The 23,994-nt window shown below is 45.2% G+C and overlaps 1 protein-coding gene and 1 non-coding gene across 2 annotated transcripts in view; both read left to right on the top strand.

Annotated features, from left to right (window-relative positions):
* Positions 1 to 23,994, top strand: part of KCNH1 (potassium voltage-gated channel subfamily H member 1) — a 377,358-nt gene that overhangs the window by 107,123 nt on the left and 246,241 nt on the right. Inside the window, exon 5 of the mRNA XM_070384380.1 lies at positions 20,502 to 20,931. Within this exon, the coding sequence (XP_070240481.1) occupies positions 20,502 to 20,931 (430 nt within the window). The remainder of the gene's footprint in view (positions 1 to 20,501; positions 20,932 to 23,994) is intronic.
* On the top strand, positions 18,465 to 18,536 carry TRNAR-GCG (transfer RNA arginine (anticodon GCG)). Its single transcript has one exon. It is a non-coding gene; the product is annotated as a tRNA-Arg (tRNA).

Raw genomic sequence — 23,994 nt, 5'->3', positions numbered from 1 at the left:
TAGTCACACGGTGAGTCGGTGGGGGTGCCATCTGGACGCTTGGCAGTAGGCCGCCTTGGCTGGGAGCTCAGGGAAGAGTCTTACGATGAAGGACGAGTTGGGAGTTGACCAGGTGAAGAGGCATGTGAAGAGGACAGTGGGAGAACACGTCATTTCAGGCAAGGGGACCGGTCTACGTGACAGGGGGTTGGTGACACAGACCTGGCACACCTGACGAATTCAAGTCGTTCAGGGTGGCTGGACTAGTGGTAAAGAACCCGCCTGCCAGTGAGGAGACAGGAGAGACGCGGGCTCGATTTCCGGGTGGGGAAGATCCCCTGGAGGAGGTCATGGTAACCCACTCCAGTATTCTTGCCTGGAGACCCCGTGGACAGAAGAGCCTGGTGGGCTACCATCCATGCGGTCACAAAGAATTGGACATGACTGACGCGACTTAGCAGGCATGCACACAGCGTGGCTGGAGTGTAGGTGTGTGAGAAGGTGGGGAGAGAGAAGGCAGGAGGGGCAGGTAAGGCACAGATGGCCAAGGCCTTGTGTGCCCCATTGGGGAGCACAGACTATATAGCATGCTAATGCTAAGTCACTTCAGTCGTGTCCTACTCTGTGTGACCCCATAGACGGCAGCCCACCAGGCTCCGCCGTCCCTGGGATTCTCCAGGCAAGAATACTGGAGTGGGTTGCCATTTCCTTCTCCAGTGCATGAAAGAAAAAAGTGAAAGTGAAGTCGCTCAGTCGTGTCCGACTCTTAGCGACCCCATGGACTGCAGCCCACCAGGCTCCTCTGTCCATGGATTTTCCAGGCAAGAGTACTGGAGTGGGGGTGTTAAAAACCCTGAGCTGGAGAGATGTGTGACCAGAATTGCCTTTCAGAGAGAACAGGGGAGTTGCAGCATGGAGGAGGAATTACATCGGGGTGAGCTTGGAGGCACGGGACCAGTTAGGGCAGCTGGGGCAGCAATCCAGGTGACAGATGCCATGTGGGTAAGGATGGAGAAGGTTGGACTGGTTCCAGGACAGGTAGAGGTACAGTCAGTAGAACTGTACAATTGCTCATACATGGGGAGTGAGAGACGAGGAGGATCCAAACAAAGGTAATATCCAGCATTCCAAAATGAGGGATTTTTGCATTTTAGATTTTTTTCCATCTGTTAATGTCCATTATTGGTAAGTAATCTTTGTAGACTCTTGACATATTTTGAGGGTAGTGCATTCTCAAAGAGGCAGTCAGTTTAGAATACCAATACATGGATATTTGTGCAACAGGATAATTTGATAAAAATAGTGTAAGGTGGTAGAAATGGGTGGGTCAGATTTAGTCAGAGAGCCTTGGATGGATGCAGGCTGAGGATATGGTAGGGTTTTAGCCAAAACTTGGCATGTGCGTGCTTGCTGAGGCACTCAGTTGTGTCTGACCCTTTGCGGCCCATGGACTGTAGCCCGCCAAGCTCTTGGCCTATGGAATTTTCCAGGCAAGAATACTGGACTGACTTGCCATTTCCTAATCTAGGGGATCTTCCTGACCCAGGAATCAAACCTACGTCTCCTGCACTGGCAGGTGGATTCTTTGCCACTGTGCCACGTGGGAAGCACAACTTATCATCCTCCTCAATAGCTGATTGTTTGCTTATTCATTCAGGGATCAATCACTGTGTGTCTGCCATGTGCTGGGACTGTGCTGGATGCCTCAGAGATACATCTAGGTGATACATTCTGTAGCTAAGGAAGAGTTTATATATGTAAGAGGAGGTCAAGATAGATAGCAAAACATTAGGGCATGACGAATGTAGTAATAATGGTACCAAATGCTGTGGGAATTCAATGACAAAAGATTGATTATAGAGAGTGGGTGGTGATGGGGTGGGGAAAGGGGTAGATTCAGACCAGGCTTCCTTCAAGAGGTGCTGTTTGAGCTGGTTTTTATTGAGAAAGGGTGAAAGTTTTAGCCACCGGTTGAGAATAGTCCATGTGGGGAATAAAACACAAGTGTGGGGACCTGATACTCCTTTGTTTATTCTGCGATCTGCCTGCTGGGTTGGAGTGGATGCCCCAGAGAAGGCAGTGCTCTGTATCCTGCAGCTCAAGCTGGCTGAGTAATTAGGAGTCATTAAAGCCAGGAGTGGCCCAGTGGCTGTTCTGCTTCCCAAACTAGTGTCCTATTTTGCTCCTCAGTGAAGCAAATGGAAAAGGATTTACAAATCTGAAATGTAGTTTTGCCTCCAGGTTTTCACCAGGGAGGGGCAGGTCACCTTGCCTCCCTTGGGCAGACTGCTCTGCACCCAGGCCTCTAGGATCAGCAGGTATCCTGGGCTGCTTTCTGGCCCAGTGCTTCCTAATTCCTCCAGGAAAGTACAAGCCCTGCCTCAAGCCACCAGGACCTGCTCCCACACCACGGGGAGATATAAAGTCTGACCTTCGTGGTGCGATTCTTCTAAGACATTTCCAGTGATTAAATGAAAACCACAAAGGATAATGTTTGTGGAAATAGTTTATAAATTCTTAAGTGCTCAGTGGATGCAGAGTATTCATCCATTCAACCAATCATTACTGAGAGCCTGCTGCTGTGTTCCTCATGCTAATGATATAGCAGAGCCCTTAGCATTGTGTTTACCTTCTAGTACAGGGAGTGGAGAAGGAGGCAGCCAGTAAATAAACGTAAAGCCTAGAGTATATTAAATGCAAAGCCTATAAAGTACTACTCTATTCCTACTCCGTATCTGTGGTTTTCTTTTCCATATTTTCAGATGCCCTTGGTCAACTGTGGTCCAAAAATATTAAATGGAAAATTCCAGTAACGGTGCTTCTTAAGTTCTGAATTGTGCACCATTCTGAGGAGTGTGATGAAATCTCATGCCATCCTGCTATGTCTCACCCAGAACATGAGTCATCCCTTGGTCCAGAATATCCTACCTGCTACTCACTTAGTAGCCGTCTCAGGAGACAGGTTGTCATAGCATCATGGTACCCTAGTGTTTGTGTTCACGTAACCCTTATTTTACATAATGTTGGCCCAAAGCGCAAGAGCAGCGATGCTGGCATTTTGGTTAATTTCTAAACTGCCTGATTAAACTTCATCATAGATATCTATGTATAGGAAAAAATATAGTACATATACAGTTGACCCTTGATCAACACGGATTTGAACTGTGTCTTGCTGTATCATCCTGCCAATGACACCAATTGTCTTGCTGCATCTCACTGCTTGCTGAACTCAGGGTAGACAAGGAGTGAATGGGAAGCTGGAAGAAAACTCAAGGGTCTGCAGAGACTGCAGACATGTTTATTCTCTCCTCACTGGCACTTGCAGCCTTAGTAGCCACAGACACGCTGTATTCTCTTGTGGCTGACCCGGCGGACACAGCCATAATGCAGCCTCAAGGGCTTTCCAGGTGGAGCTTATATATGTTTTCAGAACAAAAGTGGCCCGTGGCCAAAGAGTACATCGTGACGTGCATGCGCAGTGCTCTGAGTGCTCTCAGCTGTCACGTCACCGTGGATTTACACCACGTGGGGTGAGAGTGAGAGGCCGTGGGCGAGAGAGCCTGACAGTCCCATCTTGACTCATTTGCTCTCCCCTACATACTCCATGGGTCTACTTACATGCAGATTTTGAAAAATAAGTACTACGGTACTACCCAATCTACGGGCTTCCCTGGTGGCTCAGATGGTAAAGAATCCACTTTCATTGCGGGAGACCCTGGTTTGATCCCTGGGTCAGGAAGAGCCTCTGCAGCAGGGAATAGCAACCCACTCCAGTATTCCTGCCTGGAAAATTCCATGGACTAGAGGAGCCTAGTGGGCTACAGTCCATGGGGTCACAAAGAGTCAGACTTGATAGAGCGAATAACACAACACCTAATCCGCAGCCAGTTGGACCCACCAATGTGGAACTGTGGGTGTGGAAGGCCAACCATAAAGATACACACAGATTTCTGACTGTTTGGGGGATTAGCACCCCCAACCCCTGTGTTGTTTAAGGGTTGACTGAATAGGGTTTGGTACTGTCTGCAGTTTTAGGCATTCACCAGGGGTCTTGGAGTGTATCCTCACAGATAAGGAGGAACTGCTATAAATGCTTTGGAGAAACATGAAACAGGGAAGGAGGTAGTATGTGTTAGAGACAGAGGTAGGTCTGAGGTTTCCGGGGTCTGGGGAGGGGAGACTGAGGAGTCCTTGCTTCACAGACACCGTGCAGTGAGCACTCCCTGCACCTTTGTTTTCTTGCCTGTAAGATGCTGGGTGTGAGCTGTGATCCTTGGGATCCCCTCCTGATCCACAGATCTGTTATCCCAGCACTCTGGAGCAAGGCTTGTATCCCGAATTTAGATATGGGCCATTTAGTGGCCCCACCCTTTGGCAGCTTCCTTTGGCCACCTGCTTTCTGGGCTGGAGAACCATGGCTCTGCTCGCTTGCCTGGAGGCTTTTGCAGCTGAAACTCTGTTCTGTATAAATATGGCACTGTGTCCTATCACCAGAGGGATTCAAGTTATTGTCTGTAAATGCCTCGCGACTTTAAAAATCGTCTCTAAATATTACCAGTGCCACCAGCACTCACTTGTAGAGCTGTCCCTGTGAATTGTTTTGCAGTAGCCTCAGTATAGCTCTGTGAACCAGCTGAGCTGTGTGCATACATGTTTCGTGTCCGATTCTTTGAGACCCTATGGACTGTAGCCCGCCAGGCTCCTCTGTCCATGGCATCCTGCAGGCAAGCATACTGGAGTGGGTTCCTGGGTTGCCATGCCCTCCTCTAGGGGATCTTCCTGACCCAGGGGTCGAACCCATGTCTGTCTTCTGCATTGGCACGTGGGTTCTTTACTACTAGTGCCACCTGGAAACCCTAGGAGACCTACAAAGTGGCCCCAGCTTGTCCCCTGGGCTTTGGGTAAGTCTTCTCCCCTCTCTGGGCATCAGTGGCCTTGGTGAAGTGATTTGAATAATAAACTGCATCTAAAGAATGGAAGCCAGCTTCCTGTCCCTGGGCCTGTGATGTATGGGGAGCCCTTATTCAAGGAGTCTCCAGGGATCGTGGGATTCTCTGGTGGCTCAGACGGTAAAGAATCCACCTGCAATGTGGGAGACCTGGGTTCGATCCCTGGGTTGGGAAGATCCCCTGGAGAAGGGAACAGCTACCCACTCCAGTATTCTGGTCTGGAGAATTCCATGGACAGAGGAGCCTGGCAGGCTGTAGTCTATGGGATCGCAGAGAGTCAGACATGACTGAGCGACTTTCACTTAAGGATCATGCATAAGGTACTACCCTGGGTAGTCCTGAGATGCCATCGTGTCTGTCTGCAGGTCATCTTTTATGAGCCGAGTCCTCAGTCCGTACAAAAGCAGCCCATCTCAATCCTAAGCTTTTTCGTGTCATTGGTCTTAAGGAAGGAACATCATCTTTTTATTCTACCACTGCTTTTGTTTTTATTTCTTCATTCTGCTACTTGCTATGTGTACCCACAGCCTTCTCGCTGCTAGTAGAGAAGATGACGGTCTACAGGCTACTCCTACTGTGGCCGGGTTGGCTTTGCGGGAGGACTTCCTGAGTAAAAAGAGGAAAGGAGTATGCTGGTTGCATCTTTGGAACAGCCGCAGAAGAGGTTGATTTCATTGCTTGTTTTTGAAATCTGCTTGTAACTCATCACCCTCCTGGCTGCTTGCCCATCAGTTAATTCATTTTGAAAAATCCATACCTTTATATGTAACAGGGAAAATTATACTGTTTATCCTATAGGATTGTTACAGGAGTCAAGTGAGTTATAATACATGTAAGACTAAGAATTAGAACTGCTTGGCATACTGCAAATGCTTCATAAATTATTGTGGTTATTATTTGCTATGACTTAGCAGGATGGGGTTGGCAGGTTGGGGTCTATACACTACTTTTTCATTAAAATAAACTTCTAAGTGGCATATTTGTTATTTTAATGATTTCTAATCATTGTAGTCACAGTACCAGATCTGTAAAGAGCATTTAGAATACAAATACCTAGGTGTAAATGACAATTCTAGTAGTTTTCCAGATATCCCTGGGCTTTCGTATTCTTATCAGGTGTGTGGCCAGGCACCTCAACATGGCTGTTCTCTTGCTGTTTTTACAGCCCCTGCCTGACCAGTCCCCACTTCACCTGTACCCTACTCACACAAACGTGCTTGCCCCTGGCCCAGCTAGTGATTGTTCTCATCCTTGGGCCCAAACAGCTCCACCTGCTAGTTTATTAAAGGGAAACATTTGCCCTTGTGATGGTTATTAACCTGAGGGGCTGTGAGGGACGTGCCCCAGGTGGTTTCCCTGGTAACTGATGAGCCAGCCTGACGTCACTTCCCCCTGTAAATAGTAGCCTAAGGTGCCACCATGTTCTGTGGACTGCCTGCTGGGTGTGGTGGGGTGTCCCTCCAGGATCTTTTGCTTCAGCTGTGTAAGAGCCCCTTGTCCAATAATCCACTGATGTCTCTGTTGCGGTCTCTGGGCTGCTTCTTTGGTCTTGACGCTGGGCAGTTACAAGGCTTGCCGGCCTGTGGGTTGCAGCCCAATATCAGGTGAGGCTGACTTTCACTTACCCCTGTAGCTCTGCAAGTCCAGAAGCACAAGGCCGGGACCCCCTGCCTCTTTCCTTAATCTTATACCCTCGACTGTTTAATATACTTGACTGCTTGTTTGCAACTTTTCAGAGAGGGAGTATTGCTTTCCCTCTTTATTAATTCCCATCTAGTGGTGACTTCTGACATTTCCATATCCTTTCCTTTTCGCCCAGGGCAAATAGTTTCTCCCCTTTGTGGTTCTCTTGTTTTTTTGGCTGAATTTTTACAGCTGAAGGAGAGCAAGGTGACCATTTCTTGAGTAACAACAACTAATACTTTTTCTTTACTTTTTTTTTTTTTTTGGCTGCGTTGGGTCTTCGTTGCTGCGCATGGGCTTTCTCTAGTTCGGCGAGCAGGGGCTACCCTTTGGTTGTGGTGTGTGGGCTTCATTGCAGTGGTGTCTCTTGTTGTGGGGTGTGGGCTCTGTAGTTGTGGCACGCGGGGTTAGCTGTATTGCAACATGTAGGATCTTAGTTTTGGGGCCAGGGATCATACTATGGGTTCCCCTACACTGGCAGGTGGATTTTTAACCCCTGAACCGCCAGGGAAGTCCCAACAACCAAAACTTTCTGGGAGCATTGCTGCTGCTGCGTCACTTCAGTCATGTCCGACTCTGTGCGACCCCAGAGACGGCAGCCCACCAGGATCCCCCGTCCCTGGGATTCTCCAGCCAAGAACACTGGAGTGGGTTGCCATTTCCTTCTCCAATGCATGAAAGTGAAAAATGAAAGTGAAGTCGCTCAGTCATGCCAGACTCTTAGCGACCCCATGGACTGAAGCCTACCATTCTTCTCCATCCATGGGATTTTCCAGGCGAGAGTACTAGAGTGGGGTGCCAAATGCATTTCCTATGCTTTACAGGTGAATAAATGAAGCTCAGAGAGGTTGGGTAGACCACCAGGGTCATATTTAGGAGTGTGCCAGAAGCAGGACGTGGGTCCAAGCCCAAGTCTTACATGTGGCTCTGGGTGTTTATGAGACTCCTCTACGTAGTTTTATTTTCCTGTAATGAGAAGACAATTTCTTTTCTCCATGGCCTGTTATTCCCCAAAGTTGTAGTTACTGATTAGTGTAACCACACAGAATGCTGATTACTTACCTCCACCTACTTCCAGAAAGTTTGGAACTCTGAATTTACCAGAAGCCTCTTAAAAGGAGCCATAACTTTTCCTTACATTATTCCTACGGAGACTTCCTCTCAGAGGGCCAGAAGGTAGTCGAGGGAAGCTCTGTGTATGGCAGTTGCTTCCCAGGATGGAAAAGTCTAGAATGATCCTGTCACCACTCACTGCTGAGGCTGCAAGGTGGAATAGCCCTTGAGGGTTTTCAATCTATTTGTGATAGAGTTAAAATCATGAACAATATTGAAAGGGAAACACGGACCCTCCTTCTAGCCAAAAGGGAATTCTTACTTTCAACCTAGGAATCCCTGAAGTTAGGGCCACACTATCTTCCCTAGAGTCTGTTTCCCCCATCCCTTTCTCTGTGTCCGTGTATTGGTCATGTTTCCCCCGTCCCTTTCTTTGTGTCCGTGTATTGGTCACACTGAGAAGTGTCCTGAGGCTAAGCCCGCCTCGTAGCCCACCCCAGGGACCCTGCTCTGAGTTCCCCTTGTGGTCCTCCAGCAGTGCGCCCAGCAGCTCATGTAGCTCCTCAGAGGATGCTCTGACCCTGGGGCTTTTGGTGCCCAGGGCAGGTGAGCTCGATCCTGAGCGCTGGGAAGACTTCTGCCCCAGTTCTCACAGATTCGGCCCGGGCGTGTGGGCTGCTGGCCTGCAGTTTGCTCTGCCAGCTCCCCAAACCTGGGGAGCCTTGCCCACCTCCAGACCAGCCGCGTGAGTCTTCTATCCTCGCCACCCTGGTGCAGGTCTCTCCAGGCTGTACCCACATTCCCAGTGCTTGACATGAGGCTACGCAGTTGGGGGCTACTTCATAGCTTCTGGGGGCTTCCACCTTCTTATCTGAAGCTTGGTTTGGAGTGAGGATGAAAACGACATGGGTCATGTTTGGGGAGGGAGGGTGTCTTTTAAGCCGAATTAGACTCCTCAGGAAATTGTCTGCACCTCTCCTCTGCGTGAATTAGAGTGTTGTTACCCGTGGTCAGGAGGCCCCAACCGAGCCCTCACGTGTTTCTAGTTAAGGTGATGCTTTCACAGTATTGGCTCTGTTTCGCGTTAAGAGCTCTGGCCAGGCAGTGATAAGTGAACTGGTGTCCTATTCAGGCCCCAGTGCTGAAAACTCCTACAGACATGAGCCTTCTGTAAGCCACTGGGATTTTCACCTGCACCATTGATTTGACTTAAACTCTCTGATAGTTTAAATCAGCCTAAAGCAGATTGGAGGCTTGGCTAGTTCTGCATCAGTGTCAGAGTTGCAGACACATGATTCTTTTTGCCTGCTTCATAGGACAGAAGGTACAGTTTAGGCTATCTGGGCTACTTGGGTTTATTTCACTTCCCTGGTAGAGGAAAACCTGAGATTACTATTCTGAGAAAGAGACATGGCTTGATAAAACCAAATTCTGTACACTATATCCTTTGGATTTTATTTGGCCAGTGATAGAGTTCAATTTTCAAAGCCTCTAGAGAGGAAAAGAGCCTGATGGTATAATATCACAATTAAATACACAGTTTATTTTAGAGTTTGAATTGTAAACAAAAGGAAAGTGGATAGTTTTAAGTGGAATTTTTATACTTCCTTTGTTTTCTAAGGAGACTGCAGCTGTGTCTTTTGGGTGCATTCTTGGATTAAAGCAATGAAAGGTTTCAAGCTCTCCCATTTCGGGCTAAAAGCTCCCCTACACTTGGTAACCACAGCCTTCCCCTGAGTATGGTCAACACAGCTGTTAAGTGAACTAGGAAAAAAGTCCTTTTATGTGTGGCCACCAGACTTGTGCTTACTCAGTCTTCATAGGGGCAGCTAGCTTATGTTTGCTGCACTGCGGTCATGCAGGCTGCTTTTCTCTGTGGTCTGATTGTGGACAACGTGAGGGCAGGTGATGGTGTGTTCTCTGGTTTTGTATCACTGGTCATTCTGGGCTGTGTCTTTCTATACTAGGTTTTCAGGAAGTGTCTGCTGAGTCAACTGAGATGAAAGTAAAATGTTGAAGCAATGAAAGGGAAGCAAATTACATTTAAGCTTCAGGGAGTAGCTTCCGATGAGATCTGGGAAACCAGTTGATTCCATTATGCAGTTGAAATGAATCTGCAGAGTGGTGGGACTATCTTGAAACATTTATTCTTGAAGTCATCTCTGTTTTAAAGACAACAGACAAACCAAGCTCTGTTAATAAAGTAGTAAATCCTTAAAACAGACTGCTAGGCCTCCTCCTTCAAGTAAGTCTCATTGTGAGTTTCCATCTGATAAACATTTATCGACCATCTGTGAGGAACCAGAACTCTAAAAATGGGAAATTAAAGGTGGAGTCTGTAAAGCAGAGGGATAAAAGCATAATCTTAGGAGTTGGTTGATCAGGGTGCAGATTCTAGCTCTGCTACTTTCTGTGTCGTTCTAGACAAATGATTCTATCAGTTTCTTCATCTGTAAACTGGGTGTATAATATACCTACCTCTCAAAATGATGAGGATTAAGTGTGATAATGCTTGTAAAGTCTTTATTGTGTCTGGCATTTAGTAAGTACTCAATAAAATTGCTATTTTTATTAAAATAACTATTACTTCCATGGAAGGTGTGCTTCTTGATCCCAAGGGCCTGACAGCCTAATATAAAGACCATGTGACCTTCATACCCGGGATATTTGGTACTTGCTGACCCTCTGGGAGGGATTGGGGGCAGGAGGAGAAGGGGATGACAGAGGTTGAGATGGCTGGATGGCATCACCAACTCGATGGACATGAGTCTGAGTGAACTCTGGGAGTTGGTGATGGACAGGGAGGCCTGGCGTGCTGCGATTCATAGGGTCGCAAAGAGTCGGACACGACTGAGTGACTGAACTGAACTGAACAGATGCCTGTCTGGAGCGCGCTTCTCTTAGATGCCCTGGTGGCTCACATTCTCGCCTCCACTGATCATTACTTAAAGGCCAAGATTTCAGTGAAGTTTTCTCCACGGTCCTATTTAACACTCTGCCACCCTCACTTCCTTGCACTCCTTAGTTACTTCCTGCTTAAGTAAGTAAGTAAGTTACTTCCTGCTTTTCATCTTACTGTCATATAACGTACTATTTCTTTTTGCTTATTATCTCAGTTCCACAGGGGTAAAGATGTTGGTCTGGTCCATCTGTGATCTATTTTCAGTGTTTGAAACCACGTTTGCTTTATGGTAGATGCTCAGTAAGTATTTATTGGAAGAGTGAATCAAGGAACAATCATGGGAGTCTAGTGCAGGGCATGTTGAGCTCTGCCTATGGGTGTTAGGAAAGGCATCAGGGGAGAGATGGATTTGTGTTATGTCTTAGATTGGCAGTTCTCAACCTTTCTCCTGTTAAGACCCTGTATGGGTCAAGGTCCTACAGAGAAGCAGAATCAGTAGGGTTTATATATGTTATAAATAAATATTATCTATATAGTTAGCGTTATGGTAATTATGGAGGCTGAGAAGCCCTACATCCACCCTCAGCAAGATGGAGACCCAGGAGAGGCAGTGGTTACGTTCCAGTCTGAGTGTGGAAGACTGGTGTCGCAGCTTGAAAGCAGTCAGCACGAATTCGCCCTTATCCAACGTTCTGTTCAATTCAGGCCTTCAGTGGACTGGGTGAGGCCTACCCACACTAGGGAGGGTGATCTGCTCTACTCAATCTGTTGATTCAAATGTTAATCTCACTCCAGAAACACCCTCACAGACACACCCAGAATAATGTTTAACCAAATATCGGGGCACCCTGTGTCCCAGTCAAGTGGACACAGAAAATTCACCAGTAGACACAGAAAATGAACATAATGAGTGGATTAGGCTCCTGTGTTGACTTCAGATCCATAGTTTCTAGGTTGTTGCCATGTCTATATTCTTTTTCCCACAGGTCAAGAAAGAAAATTGGAATTAAGATGACAGTGATGTTATTGGGATAGATTTGAACTCTAATTATTTTAAAAGATAAACTACTTTTACACTTGATAAGTCAGAATTTTAGTAATATGTGACTCATCCTGCCACATGGGTGTTGAGAAGTGTCCTCAAGGATGGGTAGGGATCTGCCAGGCAGACAAGCAGGAGAACAGTGCTTGAGGCAGAAGGAACGGCATGTGTGAAGATGTGAGGGGATAGAGTGATTGTGGAACCACAAATAATCTGATATGATGAAAGCAGAGCGTGCCTGGGAGGGAAGCAGTGAGTGATGAAGCTGTCCGAGATGACATTTTTACAAAGGCCTTTGTTTGCTAAACTAATGGAATTTTATTCAAAAGGTGGTGAAAGCCATTGAATGGGTCTAAGCAGTGTTGGGTCATATTTTAAATTTTAATTTTTATTTAATCTTTAAAAATTTATGGTAAACAAAAATTCATATGGAATAGCATTCAAAAGGATATTACAATGAAGAATCTCCCTTCTTGGGATCATCCATGTTTCTAATATCTTATGTATATTCTAGTACCTATGTTCATTCCAGTATCTTATTGATGCTATATGAATAGACAAGAAAATATTTTTCTATTATCCAAGTGGCAGTAAATTATGCTTGGAATACTGATACACCTTAACATCACCCTTCTAAAAAGAATGTTCCAGTTAAGAAAAGTTTGCATAGGCAGCAAAGATGATGATGTTTAGTTTTTCACTTGGGAGACTGTACGTTAGGCACATTCTCCAAGTTGGGAAATAGGAGCTGGGCTGAGGGTTAGACGTGGCAGGCTGAGGAAGCTGTGGGATATCCCAGTGACATGCCCATAGAGGATCTTAGGGTCAGGAGAAATGTCTGGTTTGGAAAGATGGATTTACAGCATGTTATTCTTGCCTGGAGAATCCCAGGGATGGGGGAGCCTGGTGCTGCCGTTCATGGGGTCACGCAGAGTCGGACACGACTGGAGCGACTTAGCAGCAGCAGCAGTATATAAATAGTGGTTAAAGCTACACTGATGGACCCAGAGAAAGGAGTATATTGGGAAGAGAAGAAGACCAAGAGCAGTGCCTCTGTTAATCATTAGAAAGAGAGGTATTGAGAGAACCGAGAGAGGGGAGTCCATCTCATATAGTGGTAGGAGTGAGGGTTCAAGGATGTTGTGTACTCAGAGTTTGGGGACAACTAGGAGGACACTTGGTGGCTTTGTGGCAGAGCTGGTTCTGTGAGAGTATCGCTGCTGTTGCTATTGGATGTGGGTTCAAAACATGCAGTGTTGACCTGGCCATCAGTGGACCATGGGTATCAATTCCAGAACTGTTTCTGCTGCCTCTGGGACCTGGGTGATGCTGCCACACTCTTGCAAAAGGGGCCCTGCACAGTTCCTCCATGGGATGCCATCCAGTGACTGGGATGGGTGTCTCTGATGGGCAGGTTCTCGGTCATGTGCTCACAAATTAGCTGTAGAAGAAGCTGCAGAAGGAAGGTTTATGGTGTTGTCAGCTTCTAGGTCTACTTTGTAAGGTCGTGATTCCCTAAACATAGGAAGACAGTGTGGACCCTGTGTGGCCATGAAGAATGTCACATGCCCATTACAGGTGACAAACGCTGAAGGTATGACAATTAGAAGGTGATTGGTGACTGTTGAGACAGTTTCTGGGTAGAGTGAGTGGACTTTTGAGTACAGTGGGTTGAGAAATTACTAGGAAATGAGGAATCTGAGCCATTGTGTGTTGATTATGGTTTCAGGAGAGAAAGAGTGGAGAAGTGTATAGCACTTGAAACACTAGTATGATTTTTTTTTTAACAGAAATGAGTCTATGAAAGGGAGTTTTGAAGATGAAGAAAGGGAATAAAGAGAAGAATAAGTAGTTGATGCGGTGGGGTTCCTGAATAGGTGAGGAGTGACTTTTGATTCAGTGTGGAAGGATGGTGCTACTGCATATGCTCATGTTTGTGAAGGTGGAATGTGGATGAGAATTGATACTTACGACCCCTGCTCTGTCTGTAAATGGGGAGGTGATGTTGGCTGAGAATAAGAAGGCACGGGTTAGGTGGTATCTTGAAAAGGGTAGTGAAGATTTGAAATAGCTGTTGATGGGAACGAGAGTGTTGTTAGAGGAAGAGGAAAAGGACAGGTCCCAGCTGAGAATGGAGATAGTAGCCCAGTGTCTGCTGTTGAATCTATATGGTGCTGCATTTCGTAGGGCAAGTGTGATAGGAAGGCAAGGGGAGAGAGAGATGGTGAGGGTTGTGGGAGGGGGTACGTGAAATGATGTCACAGGGTCTAGTGAAATGGGAAAGGAAGTAAAATCTGGAGAGTTGATGGTTGGGGGAAAAGAAGATGGGGATAGAGATATCAAAGAAAAGCCTAAGAGCAGGCTGGATGGGATAAAGGAAAGGATGGGAGGAATGGAAATATATGTAGTCCTTGTGTCGAATGCTGGTGTGTAAGCTTTCAGGGATAAAGCAGTTCCCAGTGATAACCAGGCGCGGGATATGGAGAGGAAGTGAGAGTCACTGGAATAGAGAGGCTGGACTGTTGAATGATTTTTCCCCCCTTGAACATTAAGTTTCCCTTGCTGATAGCAGGAGGTGGGCTGTGACCAGGTAATGAAAAGGAGCGACTGAGACTTTGATAAATGGGAGAGTAAATGAAAGACTAAGCCCAAGTTCTGGCATATTTGTAAGCATTCGATAGATGTTACCTATCAGTAATCAGATAACGGTAATGGTATTGCTGAAGGGCATGCATTTTTTTTTTATGGAGGTGTGGTAGTTTCAGGGCATCTTTATTAAGTGTTTTTTTTTGTTTGTTTTTTGGTACACGAATCTTAAAGAAGGGGGGCTTCTTTTTCTATTTTTTTGAGTGTCAAACAACTCTTATTTGGAAGATGAAATGTGGAGTTTGAAACTCCCTACTCCAAACTCCAGGATGGGAAAAAGGAAGGTGCTTGTAAGAGCCAGTTTCAACTAAAGGAGGAAGGTGGTGGGAACAGTCCATGAAGATGCTGAGGCTGGGAATTTTCTACGCATGATGACAGGTTCCCGGATGACTCAGAGGAAGCATGTGAATGAGACCTTTAGCTGGAGGAAGGTGCGGGACAAGAGTAATGATGGGTAATGTGGGGTTGAAAACAATTTAAAAAAAAAAAAAGTTAACTGCAGAATTTGCTCTGGAATTTGCTCACCACATAGACTTGGAAGCCTGGGGAAACTTTTCAAGAATGTGAGACAGAGTTGTTCTTTTTAGTAACACAATGTCATCAGTCTGTGAGAGTGTTACTTTTTGTGTGTATGACAGAGAAAAAAAAAGATGAAAGAACCAAAAACTGGTGAATTTGGCTAGCTGAGGAAGCAAAGTGGAGCTGGAATTAGCAGAATGGTTTCTTTAGTCCTGGCAAATAGGCAAAGCTTGCTCATGCACAAGTGAACCTGATAATTGCCAAATGTCTGCTTCAATCTGAGTTGCACCAAATTCACTACAGCTGAGGTTCCTGAGATTTCATAAGCCTTCCGTCCAGTCACATGTGTTGGCCTTCAGTGATGAGGCTTACCAGCCTAGGTTCTTTCTCAGTGGCCTTTGGCCATGTGGATTCAACCTGAAATTCTTGGGTCTTCACAACCTTAAAATTTTGATGAACTCTCTGGAACTATTTGGAATGTGAGTCCCTGGGGCAGGCGGGGCGCGGGGGGAGAAGTCCCTGGGGAGGTGTGACTCGCTCCCAAATGGTGCTGTCGTGTTTTTCGCATACTAATGTTTTTTGTTTTTAAGTTTGGAATATTCTCTCTAGCTAACCCACTAAGCTTTGGGCAAATAAGAAAAAAGAACAAATTAGTAGCTTGAAATGCTTTTAAACAGCTACAGTTCCAGCTGTTAGGGCAGTAGGGAACTAATGCAAAACTGGGTAACTGGGCATCCGTGTGCACACAGATAACACAATGAGGAAAGGCTTGCTTTATATAGTTCCAGAGGCTCCTGAAAATAAGAAATTCTCTCATAAGCCAAACTCTTCAATTCAGTTTAGACAATATTTGAGACCCTCTCTGAGAAGGTGCTGGCTTTAAAGCTTGTATAGATACATTAGTTTTCTAGGGCTGCTGTGACTCAAGAACTGGGTGACTCAATACAGCAGAAATTCATTCTCTCTCAGTTCTGAAGGCTAGAAATCTAAAATCAAGGTGTCAGCAGAGCCATGCTCTTTTTGAGGCTCTAGAAAAGAATCTCTTTCATGCCCTTCTCTTCATTTCTGGTGTTGCCAGTCATCCTTGACATCCCTTGGCTTGAAGACCTATCACTCCAATCTCTGCATTCGTAGTCACGTGTGTCTCTCTGTGTCTGATGAGGACACTAGTCATACTGGATTCAGGGTTTGCCATTTTCCAATATGACCTCATTTTAGCTAACTGTACCTGCAAGGGTAGCCCTATTTCCACGTAAGGTTACATTCTGAGGATTCTGGGAAAGACTTGAATTTAGGGAGGAACATTATTGAACCCAATGTAAGAAGTTTCGAAAATGAGTAACAAGTGGCCTCTATCTTCAGGAAGATGTAGTTCCCAACGTAGCTGGGGAAGGGAACTGGCTGTAGGAAACTTTAATGCAAAGTGATGGATACAGAATACTGTGAACACACCGAAGGGTGACTGGCTGGTTGTGACTTCCAGGGGCTCTGAGAAGGCTGTAGGGTGGGGATCGTGGCAGACCTGAAGGGTAACTAGTGTACCAGCTGGCAGAAATTGGGAAACTGGGCCTTCTGAGCTGAGGGACCTGTCTGAGCAGGCTCAGAGATGCAAGCGTGTGTCCGATGTGTGGGATGCTTGTGCTGCCTGGAGCGTACGGCCAGAGGATAGCATGGCCTGTGGGTAGGGCTTGCATGTGACGTGGTGGCCACTGGGGAGGGATGGAGTGGAGCGGAAGGAGGAAGTGCAGGTGGAGCACACAGAAAGTATGAAAAGTGGTGGGAGCCTGGTAGTTCATCTCCATGAATGCCTGCCACAGAATTAGATCTTCAAGAGGCAGTGGTTCAGAGGAGGGTTCAAGGACAGGCTGAAGGACCATTCCTAAGGGAGCTCTAGAGGACACTGCTGGACTCAGAGGTGCTGAGACGACTTCTGTGCTGCTGCTCAGCTCCAAGTTCTGGGACTATTAAGTAGAAATATCTCTTCACTAACTGTATTTTGCCTCTCATTAGTAATCAGGTTTTTGCTTCCTCTTCCCTTTCTTTCTCTCGAGCATCCTCCACATGCCAGCCACTGTAGACCCAATAGTGAGCAAGAAGACAAAGCACCATTTTCCTCTCTTCCCTGTAGCATTAGCACAAGGAGTACAGAGTCAGTTCCCCATAAATGTTGCTTTGGGTTGAATGTAAGGGAAAAATGACAAGGCAATTTTGCCCAGGATAATGAGTTCTGCTTCAGAGTAGAGCTGCTTTGAAAGATGATTTCAGGAACCTCCTTATGAGGAGGTGGCGAGTAGGTGGCTGCTTACATGTGTTTGATTTCTGAGTCATCAAAAAGGCTTCTTTGCCTCCCAAAATATCTCCTTCATCCAGGCTGTGGGTACTTTTAATTCCACGATTGGAAGCTGGTTTCCCTCTGTTAAAATGCAAATACCCTAGGGGGAGAGGATATCCATTTACCATCATCAGTCTATTGCACCTTAATATGAGGGTTTTCTCAACCATTTTTCATGGAAGATTTTTGAGAAAAGCACATGGAGGGAAAGGGGATCCAGGGGATGAATACTGGACATGGCAAAGCTAAGCTGTCAAAGTCAGCAGTTTGGATGAACCGCCTGGCTCTGTAATCCCTTTTGCCTAGTAAGATACATTATTATGTATTGGCAGGTGTATGCTGGGCCAGAAATGATTATTTCTGTTGGGAATTTCATGGTTACAAAACTTTTTTTTTTTTTTAAGGGCTTCCCAGGTGGTGCTAGTGGTAAAGAATAATCCCTAGGTTGGGAAGATTCCCTGGAGAAGGGAATGGCTACCCACTCCTCCTCTCCTATGGACAGAGGAGCCTGGTCAGGCTACAGTCCATGGTGTTATAGAGTTGGACACAACCAAGCGACTAAAACTTTCAGTTTCACTTTTTTTCCACCCATACTTCAGTGAAATAATTTGTGTGGTAACCTGTTTGGTTTTTATTGCCAAGGCTATGCTCCATATGGTTTGTGTGTTCATTTGCCAGAGAAGGCTAATGATAGCTGCTGTCACAAATACCCCCAGAGTTTCAGTGGCTTATATAAGAGGTTCCTTTTTTCATTGACATCACAATAGGATTCAAGCTGATTTGGGGGATGCTATATTCCACATAACCTCCAAGGGACTCAGGCCCCCTCCATGCTGTATGTCTATCATCTTCAGTTTTTGTTCAGTTGCTAAGTTGTGTCCAGCTCTTTGCGACCCCATGAACTGCAGCAGGCTTCCCTGTCCTTCACTATCTCCTGGAGTTTGCTCAGACTCATGTCCACTGTGTCTGTGATGCCATCCAGCCATCTCATCCTCTCTCACCCCCTTCTCCTCCAGCCCTCAATCTTTCCCAGCATTAGGGTCTTTTCCAATGAATTGGCTCCTTGCATCAGGTAGCTGAAGTATTGGAACTTCAGCATCAGTCCTTCCAATGAATATTCAGGGTTGATTTCCTTTAGGATTGACTTCTTTGGTCTCCTTGCAGTCCAGGGAACTCTCAAGACTCTTCTCCAGCACCACAATTTGAAAGCATCAATTCTTTGACACTCAGTCTACTTAATGATCCAACTCTCACATTCGTACATGACCACTGGAAAAACCATAGCTTTGACTAGATAGACATTTGTCAGCAAAGTGATGTCACTGCTTTTTAATACACTGTCTAGGTTTATCATGGGCTTCCCTGGTGGCTCAGAGGTTAAAGCGTCTGCCTGCGATGCAGGAGACCCAGGTTCAATCCCTGGGTCGGGAAGATCCCCTGGAGAAGGAAATGGCAGCCCACTCCAGTATTCTTGCCTGGAGAATCCAATGGATGGAGGAGCCTGGGAGGCTACAGTCCATGGAGTCGCAAACAGTCAGACACGACTGAGCGACTTCACTTTCACTTTATAGGTTTATCATAGCTTTTCTTCCAAGGAGCAAGCATCTTTTAATTTCATGGCTGCAGTCACCATCCACAGCAATTTTAGAGCCCAAGAAAATAAAATCTGTCACTGTTTCCACTTTTTACCTGTTTGTCATGAAGTGATAGGACCAGATACCAGATATCTTAGATTTTTGAATGTTGAGTACCTGACCTCAAAGAAGGCATGCCCTGGGGAAGAGAGAACTTGTAGAGAAAGTATTCTTACATTTATCTCCTTGGCTTGGAAGTGACACTTCGTCCACCTCGAATTCCATTGGCTGGACCTGGTTCCAGAGACCTACCCAGATAGAAAGAGGCTGGGAAATGTGATTAGCTGTGTGTCCAGGAGGAGGTGACACAGACTCACCAGGAAACTTCTACATTTTTTCCTTCTGTCTGTGACATAACCTGACCCTTGAGTGTTGTCATTAATGGTATGGAGGACCAAAGAGGAAACAGTGAGCTGGAACCTGTCCAGTGCTTAGAGGAGTGGCAAGTCCTTCACTCTGCCTGGCGAAGGGCGTCATTCTGCTGTTAGATTTTTGCTGTGTAAGGGAGACCAAAGTCTTCATTCAAAGAAATGTCTTTATGACGTTTATTTGCTTTTTAATAGAATTTGGGAGATTTTAATGGAAATCTCCTTTCCGTGCACCTTGGAATCGTTTTGGAATGTGAGTTTGAGATTTGAATGGTATAGCTTCCGTGATATATTTCAGCTCCCTTAGGAGATAAGGAAGAGTAAGTTGGCCTATGCAGGAGTTCTAGAGCTCTTCCCGTCCACCTCCCGCATCGTCTAGACTGGTGAACTGAGAGGTAACTGCATGGTCCAAATTGACACAGCAAGTTAGTGACCCACCTGAGGGGTAGACCCCATTTTAAAGATTTCTACACTGGTGTTCCTGCCCTACCACAGTGCTGTTCCCTAGAGAACTGTCTGGAGAATACCCTGTCCCGGTGGGATTTGAAGGAGGAGACTTAAAGCAGGTGAAATCAGAAGGCTCCTTCTGGTTTTGAGATTCCTTGATTGATTGAGATTAAGTACATTTTGTCTGGCTGTATCCCTGACCTGACTGAAGTGTTGTAACCTTCCAAGAGTTTGTAACTTTCCTGGGAAAACAGAATCTCAGTTCTTTATTCTTTTCAGTTGTTCCTTTATTTTTACCTTAAAAAATTATTTGTTCTTTAAATATGTATTTTTGTAATAGTAAAGATAACAATTTTTAATTGCAGAAGTAAATATATGCAAATGTAACAAAAATATATACGAAATATAAAAATTGCCTGTAATTCTATAATTTGACAGTGTAGCAATTATCCCTGTTAATGTTTTCTATGTCTTTCCATGTGTGTTTCCTGACCATTTTTCAATATGAAATAAATATGCAACTCTAAAAATATTTCATATTACTTAATATGAAATATTATACAACCCTTAATATTGTTTTAAAATGAATAGTATGGAAAAATGCTCATATTTGTATTTGTATACATATATATAATGAGAATGAAATTCAACTTTTATTTGTCTTATTTTTATTTTAGCTTTTTATTTGCTTTTTAAAGGATGTAGGGAAAAGCTAATGGAAATCTCCCTTCTGTATATGTTGGAATAAAATTCTTATTGTATCTAAGCATAAAAGTATATATGGGCATTTCTCTATGTCATGACTTATTTTGAAGCAATGTTTTAAGGGTTGCATACTCTAGCGTCTCATGGGATACGCGTGCTGAAGGGAGCCTCTTGGGAGGTGGCGGGACGGAGTTGGTGCTCTCTCTGTTCTCGGCCCTGACCCTGTGCCCCTTTCCTCCCAGGGCATCAGCAGCCTGTTCAGCTCTCTGAAAGTTGTCCGGCTGCTCCGCCTGGGACGCGTGGCCCGGAAGCTGGACCACTACATCGAGTATGGAGCTGCTGTGCTGGTCCTGCTGGTGTGTGTGTTCGGGCTGGCCGCTCACTGGATGGCCTGCATTTGGTACAGCATCGGGGACTATGAGATCTTCGACGAGGACACCAAGACCATCCGCAACAACAGCTGGCTCTACCAGCTGGCCATGGACATTGGCACCCCTTACCAGTTTAACGGGTCTGGCTCAGGGAAGTGGGAAGGGGGTCCCAGCAAGAATTCCGTCTACATCTCCTCGTTGTATTTCACCATGACCAGCCTCACCAGCGTGGGCTTTGGGAACATCGCCCCGTCCACAGACATTGAGAAGATCTTTGCCGTGGCCATCATGATGATTGGCTGTAAGTATCACAGTGACTGGGCAAGGGGTGGGGCATTAAGTTTGTCCATCCTTTCGGTTAGCCGGAAATAGGGCAGTGGCTACAGTGCCATAGGATTGGGGTGTTACGGCTTAAAATAAGGGAGGGTTTTTGTTTTTAAAGACTAGCTTTAGAGTTTTCCTATTAATTTAAACAGTATATATTTACTGCACAGAAATTCAGAAAATAACAAAAGAGCACAAAGTAGAAACTAATGACTAACCATACATAATTCTGTTTCTTAAAATTGCTGTTAACGTTTGGTGTTTCCCTTAGAGATTTTTGTCTGTCCATATCTGAACACACAGATAACACGTTTTAATAGTTAAAATGAGATCATGCTATACATTTTGGTATACTTCTTGTTCATAGGACAGTGAATTGTGGAAGTTTTTCCACGGCAATTTAAAAATAGCTCTAGATTGCACAGTTCAGTGTGGTACTAGAGAAAGGATGCATGAAAACAAAATCAGAAGTATCTCAATCTTTTGTATTATATCTAGAAATAGTAATGGTTTTGCTAGAGTGGGTTAAGTAAAATATTCTAGTACAATAGTTTTGTATATATTTTTACTCTTTAATGCAAATCCTAGGAAAATTTAAAATCTTATTTCTATTGAACAGTGCTGATCTAGATCAATATTTTTGATGTCTGTTTGGTGATTGAGAGGTTTTCTAAATCCAAAAGGTAAAAACCTGCAGGAATAAACAGCTCTTATTCAGTTGAGAAGTAATGGGGCTTTGGATTAATTTCACTGGACTGAAAAACAGAAATAACCCTAGTTCTTGAGGAAAGTACACTTGGCCCTCTGTATCCATGGATTCTGCATCCTCTCATTCAACCAACCATGGACTGAAAATATTAAAATGAGAAACTTCCAGAAAGTTCACGAACCTTAAATTTGCCACATACAGGCAATTATTTACATAGCATTTATATTGTACTAGGTACTATAAGTATCTAGGGATCATTTAAAGTATATGGGAGGGTGTATGTGGCTTATAGGCAAATACTATGCCATTTTATATAAGGGACTTAAAAATCTGTTGGTTTTCCTATCTTCTAATCAATTGGTCCTAGAACCAATTCCCTATGGACAGGGGGTGAAAATGAATGCATGGACTGTAGCCTAACCAGGTGCCTCAGTCAATGGAATTTTCCAGGCAAGAATACTAGAGTGGGTTGCCATTTCCTTCTCCAGGAGATCTTCCTGACCCAGGGATTGAACCCAGGTCTCCCGCGTTGTAGGCAGACGCTTTTCCGTCTGAGCCACCAGGGAAGATCCGAAAGTGACTCAGTAGTGTCCAACTCTTTGAGACCCCATGGACTACATAGTCCATGGAATTCTCCAGGCCCAAATACTGGAGTGGGTAGCCGTTCCCTTCTCCAGGGGATATTCCCCACCCAGGAACTGAACCAGGGTCTCCTGCTTTGCAGGTGGATTCTTTACCAGGGAAGCCCTTAATTTTTAAATGCTTGACCATTGACCATTTTGTAGCTGTTGCCACTACTACCAAGTCTGGAAACAGCCTTGGGTTGTAAACAACAATGAACTCCCCTCACTAAAGGGAGTCTTGGGGAAGATTAGCCTAACTGGGCTGGGGAAAGCACGTGAACTTGAGTGGATTGGACTCATTGTGAACCTGCCAAATGCACCCTGTTGGTGCTTCCATGACACATTGTGGTGTGAGAGAGGACAGACCTCCCGTGAAGCATGGGTTTGGACTGTAGTCTGGTCACAGGTGATGAAGCTGGGCGCTAGTTCCAGCTGGCAGAAACCCTTGTGCTTGATGTGCTTCCTCAGGGTGGAGCTGACATCTTGTTACACCAACCAGGGGATTCTAAGACCAGGGAAACGGAGGCTTCAGCTTGTCTGGCTTTGTCCAGCCCATCCATAATCCAGGGACCCCTTGGCAAGTGGATTTTGTTACCCCTTTTGTTCCATTTGCAGCTCGCCTCCTTTTTATTTGCCATCACCACATCATGTCTGAGGTACTCCTTTCCTGAAAGCCCCTCTGCCATACCCAGAGCCCGGCTCTGTGTGTTTACCAGATGCGTCTAAGGCTTAACTGGTTTGTGGGAAGTGTGTGCGGGGAACTTTTGGGTCTGCTCTTTTTTTTAAATGGGTTTTAAAAGAGATGATTGCCTGACCATGGGGAGCAGCATTAAGTATCTGTGGGTGGCTAATTGCTTTAGCTTAATTAGAACTCGAGGTGCTTTCTCATGTCGTGTAAAAGGATCTTTGCTCTTCTAGAACTATTTCAGCCTTAACATCTCCTAGTTTTCTAGGCAGTGCTTGCAGCATTTTGTGAGCCTTGGGGCACCAGTAAACAACCAGATGCACCGTGCTCCGGGCACAATTTCTGTCTCTTAGGGGGAAGATGAGATGCTCCGTCAATCGGAATACTTCATTATATGCATTACAGAAAATGTGCTGAGAGTGGTCAGTTAGAAAATAGGCTCCATTTCATGAGCTCCCTAAAGGCTTTCAAATATGAGGAGACTTCCTTGCAACTTTTTACCTGGAAGAAGAGATAAGAAAACAGCTCTGGTGGCATATGAGGGTAAACTGTTTCTCCAAAGCCATTCTTCTCCAGAGAAAGTAATTTCCTGGGTATAGTCTCTAAAGGAAAACCCAAACAATTATCATCACCTCTTTTCTCTCCCCACCTTTTCAAAGCTTTATAATGTTTCCATTTCTTTTTTTTTTTTTAAGTGTAATACACAGGCAGTCACCTCTGCAATATGCCCCAAGTATGATATTTAGGTAGGCAAGTCTGCTTAATTGTTACTTTGTTTCCTGATCACTTGCTGTTTGCCAGGTGCTGTGCTAAATATTCTATATGCAAATCCCCCTGTTTGCAACAACTCTATGCCTTAGAGGTTATTAAGTACATTTTACAAGGAAATGGAAGCTGGAAGAAGTTAACTCCTTTGCCAAGAATGCATGGCTAGTATGTCGGAAAGACAGGATTTGTGTCTGGGATTCTGAATTAAAAGCCCAGCTCTTTCCCCTGTGCCCGTCTGCGATGGTGTGGACTGAG

The sequence above is a fragment of the Bos mutus genome, chromosome 16 (assembly GCF_027580195.1).
Source record: "Bos mutus isolate GX-2022 chromosome 16, NWIPB_WYAK_1.1, whole genome shotgun sequence".
NCBI classification, from domain to species: Eukaryota; Metazoa; Chordata; class Mammalia; order Artiodactyla; family Bovidae; genus Bos; species Bos mutus.
Note: the sequence above shows the minus strand (reverse complement) of the source record. Positions and strands in the feature narration are given on the sequence as shown.